Source organism: Lathyrus oleraceus, chromosome 6 (assembly GCF_024323335.1).
Source record: "Lathyrus oleraceus cultivar Zhongwan6 chromosome 6, CAAS_Psat_ZW6_1.0, whole genome shotgun sequence".
In the NCBI taxonomy this organism is placed as follows: Eukaryota; Viridiplantae; Streptophyta; class Magnoliopsida; order Fabales; family Fabaceae; genus Lathyrus; species Lathyrus oleraceus.
This window is the reverse complement of record NC_066584.1, coordinates 510195944-510200989: the sequence shown is the minus strand read 5'-3', so window position 1 is coordinate 510200989 and position 5046 is coordinate 510195944. Positions and strand designations below refer to the sequence as shown.

General features: G+C 31.4%; 1 protein-coding gene and 1 pseudogene across 1 annotated transcript; one reads left to right on the top strand and one right to left on the bottom strand.

Annotated features, from left to right (window-relative positions):
• LOC127096477 (uncharacterized) lies at nucleotides 1-722 on the bottom strand (annotated as a pseudogene).
• Nucleotides 723-3362: 2640 nt separating this feature from the next.
• Nucleotides 3363-3868, top strand: LOC127098086 (uncharacterized; the record flags this gene model as incomplete). Its single annotated transcript, XM_051036587.1, has 2 exons — nucleotides 3363-3452; nucleotides 3540-3868. Coding segments are annotated over 2 exons (183 nt in total), but the record flags the coding sequence as incomplete, so codon positions are not given.
• Nucleotides 3869-5046: the final 1178 nt, after the last annotated feature.

The window sequence follows — 5046 nt, the reverse complement described above, 5'->3', positions numbered from 1 at the left end:
TCAAATGGACGCGTGCGAGTTAACATTATCCCAGTTGATTTCTGATCCACAGGGCTTTCTATCTTTGGGATCATCCGTCCCAACAATATCACAACTTTTTGTACAACACAACGGAGAAAAGTCATCGTTTTGGATGACATCAATAGGAAGAGCATGAGTCAAAGTCCAAGACGAATTCACTTTGTATTCTTTCATCACAAATATATCAACTGTATCATTAACATAATTCATAGTATATGCTCTGAGAAATTCTCCATATACCCATAAACCACAATGCATAGGACTACCCTCATAATCACACAACAGAAGCATGTACGAAAGTTTCTTTTCCATTAAATCAAACGCAACAATAACTTCAGTTTCTAAATCATTATGAAAATCCAACGAATGAATAGCCCCATTATAGAGAGACCCGCCTTTGGGCTCTTCCTCGTGGATATTCCTATTGACATAAGGGAAGTGAAGACCCTCAACTTCTTTCCACGTATTAGCTTTCAATAAGAAGTACTCCAAATGAAAATGTGAATTTGCAAAGTGAGAATCATGAGAGATAAGAGAAAACTATGACTTACAAACACACTTGAAACGTATAAGAGACTTAACAGGTAACCACAACAAGATTTGGAAGATCAATTCTTGAGGCAGCAACATGATCTTCTTGTACTAATGTTGTTTGCAAGTTTTCTTCACAACTCGATGCGGTGTTTGATTTATGAGTTGTAACACCTCTAGATTAGAAATGAAGTTGAAAGAGTAATTGGGATCCAACCCAATAGAGCCGCTTATATTTTATTAATACAGTCCAAAAAAAAACATTTCTTCACAAAACTAATATACCATTTTTTTAGGAGAAAAACTAAAAAGTATATGTTGATTATTACTAATAATATATGTTTAAGTATAGTGTTGTTTTTGATAAAAAAAAATAAATAAAAAAATTTATTTTTATTTTTCAGACAAAACGACGTCGTTTTTGATAAAAAAATTAAATGTTAAAATTGAAATATAAATGAACTTTGTTCAACATTTATTTAGAATAAAATTTTCTCTTTTGAACTAAATTTATTAGGCACAACCAGTTATTTTGTTATTCAGTTTATGTTGTTATTATAATTTTTTTAAAACTTATTTGGATTTGGATTTAGATTTAGTTGTATCTGATGACTATGTTTAGAATTTGAATTTATTGAATGAACTTCTAAATTATGATATTTTGAAAATTTTGAAATTTTGTAGGTGTTGTGATTTTTTTTTAGAGATCGAGTCATCTGGTTCGATCAGTTTAATAACTATATAATTTTATTATATAGACATCTTTATTCAACCGAGTTAAACAGATTAATCTAGTTTAATCATACGGTTTAACCAATGACTCAGTTATTCAACCAATGAATTAGTGACCTAGTATCCTCACTGGTTTGATGGTCGGTCTAATTTTTAAAATAATGATTGAAGCATTTATTTTGATCAAAATTAATTTTTAATTCTCATTTTAAAAATGAGTTTTTTTGTCTCTGTATTAAACAAGTGTTATAATTTCTTTGGTGTCCCTCCATTTTTGATTATGTGGCCGTTACATGAAATTGGTGAGTTATGTATTAATCAATCCACGTCATTATATATTTTTCATATAATATTTTTGCAATAAAATCATCAAGTTTATTATTTATTTTATTTAATATGTTAAAAGTATATCTAAATAATAACAATAATAATTGATTCAGCGACGGACCTTCTTCAAAGGTAGTTTTGTTCATTGAAGATTCAATGAATAATTTTTGTGTTCTTCAGAACTAGTCCCGCGGTGGGAGGAGTACTTACAAACACTTTGGTGCCTAAGTCGGAGAGAGATTTTAGAGTTATAATCATGTGCACCTCAAGTTGAATTGACATTTAGGGTTACAATCCCTAACACCTTTTATGGGACACGTGTCTTGAAGGACATATATTTATAGATCGTGTAATCATGGTATTTGATGTTCTAAGTTATCTCATGATGCATTTGGTTCTATTGTTTCTTTTGATTCGTTCATTTCTCTTAACCTTAATGTGTTGGATGTCAACCCTGTCCAAAACAATAACAAAATTTAAATCTAAGAAAAAATATATTTAGAAAAATATCACCATCATCTATTTATTGTTGAGAATGTATCAAGTGTGGATAGTGTAAGTAATGTCTCATATTGGTTGAAAATATGAAGACTTGAGCATTTATAAGTGAGAGAATTCACTCACCTATCACCTTAAGGTTTTGGGTTAATATGTGGTGTGTCTCTCATAAAGGTGTTGCTCTAAAAAATAAAAAGTCTCACAATATTCAATGCTCCCTAGTGAAAAACTTCTCCAACAAATGGTATCATGAGCTTTTGGTTCGAGAAAGGGATCGACTTACTTGTATTGAAAGTCAACGACGCTAGTGTAGTGAATAAGAAACGTTTCGTTGAAGAGTGTCAATGATGGTAGCGTGGTGAATAAGAAGTATTATGTGTGGTACAAGAGTTTGTGGAAGTACAAAGAGATTTCACTTGAGGGGGAACATTGCGGACTCACACTTGAGGGGGAGTGTTGAGAATGTATCAAGTGTGAGTAGTGTGGGTAATAGTCTCATATTGGTTTAATATATGGAGATTGAGCATTTATAAGTGAGAGAATCCACTCACTTATCACCTTAATATTTTAGATGAATATGTCGTGTGTCTCTCACAAAGGTGTTGCTCTAAAAAATAAGAAGTCTCACAATGTTCAATGTTCAAAAAATCCGATAAAAATGTGTAGATTCTTGAAATATTCGATAGTATATTTGAAAAATCTGGAGAAAACTCATAGATTTTTTGAAATATCCGATAGTATATTTGAAAAATCTGGAGAAAACTCATAGATTTTTTGAAATATCGATAGTATATTTGAAAAATTTGGAGAAAACTCATAGATTTTTTGAAAAATCCGATAAAAACTCATAGACTTTTGAAAAATCTTGTAATGTATTTGAAAAATCCATAAGTTTTGAAAAAATCTAATAAAAACTTACATGATTCTCCAAAAATTCGGGAAAAACTTACACATCCCTAAAAAATCTGATAAAACTCATGAAATTCGCTAAAAAATACAATAAAAATTTAGAAATTTTTAAAAATCTACCAAACACAGTAATTTTTAAAAATGTAAAAAAGATGACAAAAAATATTATGGTAAGACGGTAAGAGCTGCAATTGAGGGTGTTAGAATTAATTTTGGGTGACAGAAAAAATTCTGAGAGAGTAGTATTATTGGGCTTTTATTTATAAGTCCAATCCAATTAGAAGCAAGGTGGTGTGGTGTTGTGAGCGAGGAACTGCGGTGAATTGTTGCAGGTGGTTGTCTGAGTGAATGAGAAAATGGAATTGAAAAAAGTGATAAAGGACAAGAAATTCTGGTTTGCATCTTTCCTTATCACCTGGGCTGCAGCTCTCCAGGTAAAAACCTAACCTAACCTAACCTCTTCTCTTCTCTTTCCCTCTCCTCCCTCGTTTCCTCATCGATGGCTGCTATTCCATTTGCAGGGACACATGATGTGGTTACAGCGCCAGGATTCATTCAAGCAAACGTTCCCCAATAATAACGATACTACTACTACTACTCAATCCTCCTCTTAATTCTGTTCTATTGTACTGTAGGTTTTCTTTCATTTCTTCAAACCCTAACATTTTCTTACATATGCTTTCTCTTCTCTGTTACCACTACGGATCTGATTGGATTCACATTTATCTTGCTTCACTTTATTCTGTGTTCTTGTACAAATGACTTATTAATAAGTGCTTATATTATAAGCACTATATTAACCTGTAAAATAAATTGTTAACACAGTCATTTGTTAACAAATTGGATTTTCCCCCTGTTTGCTGCTTGCAACTTTTTAGCTACAAGATTTCTTTCAATTTTGGCTAAACATTACTACTATCATATTAAGCATGTTGAATTGGGGGGTTTTGTATAAGGGTTTGGTTTGCAGATGTGGAGAACTTATACATGAATGAGTTTAAGAACTTATTCATGAACTATGAGCATCAAAGATGTAAACATCAATCTCTATTTTTTTACCTTTATTCCAAGTTTCATAAGCGTCAGATCGTGCCATGATCTCAGCCAATGGCATCACATTTCCTTCATTAAGCCACTTGACATCACGTGATTGAACAAAGCATTGTGTCACGATGCTATCTAACCACGCCACGGTTTAAACCGAGGCAAACTATTTCTCTTCCTTCAAAATCTTGCCGCAATACTACAAATCGCCCCATGATGTTTAAGTTCATTTCTTGCCCAACAAACCTATTTTTTGTCTCTGTCAACTTTACATGATGTCTCAACTATTGTTAAAAATCATCTTCAACCCATACAATTACACAGAAAAGACTATTTCTAAAATTCTAAAAATACTAACAAAACTATGATATGATAGATTGTTATCACAGCCCTATACTGTTTTGAACCATAATCCTTTCTTATCTCAAATGCTCTTCAAATTCGAAGTTCCAAAACTCCCAATTTATTCAAACACAGATCAATATGCTTTGAATCATTCATTTACAACTCAAACCACACAACAAAAACATTGTTTAGATACTCAATCCAACATATGCATGCATAGTTTCTCAATGGTAACTTTCTTCCCTCTCCATTCATACTATATTCAGATAGCAATAAGATTGATGAGCTCAAGAAAATTATACTAATCTAAATTTATGAGCAAGCGTATAAACCGGTTTTTAATTTTAAAATAAAAAACCAAATTTGCAAATTTAAATGGATATGAAACCATTTCACAAAGATAAACCCATTTTATAAAAATTATAAACGAGAATCAAAATGTGGGTTTATTCACATGATACCTAATAGATAAGAATTATGTTAAAGCAAATGACGATAATAGAAAACAGATTTAATTTCCACTGTATGTTGGTGAAAGTTCAGCACAAGTTATAATTATCATTTTGAATATGGTATACTATAGTATAAATGTACTACATGTATTGTGTCACTTGCCAAGAATATAGTATGTTCAGATTT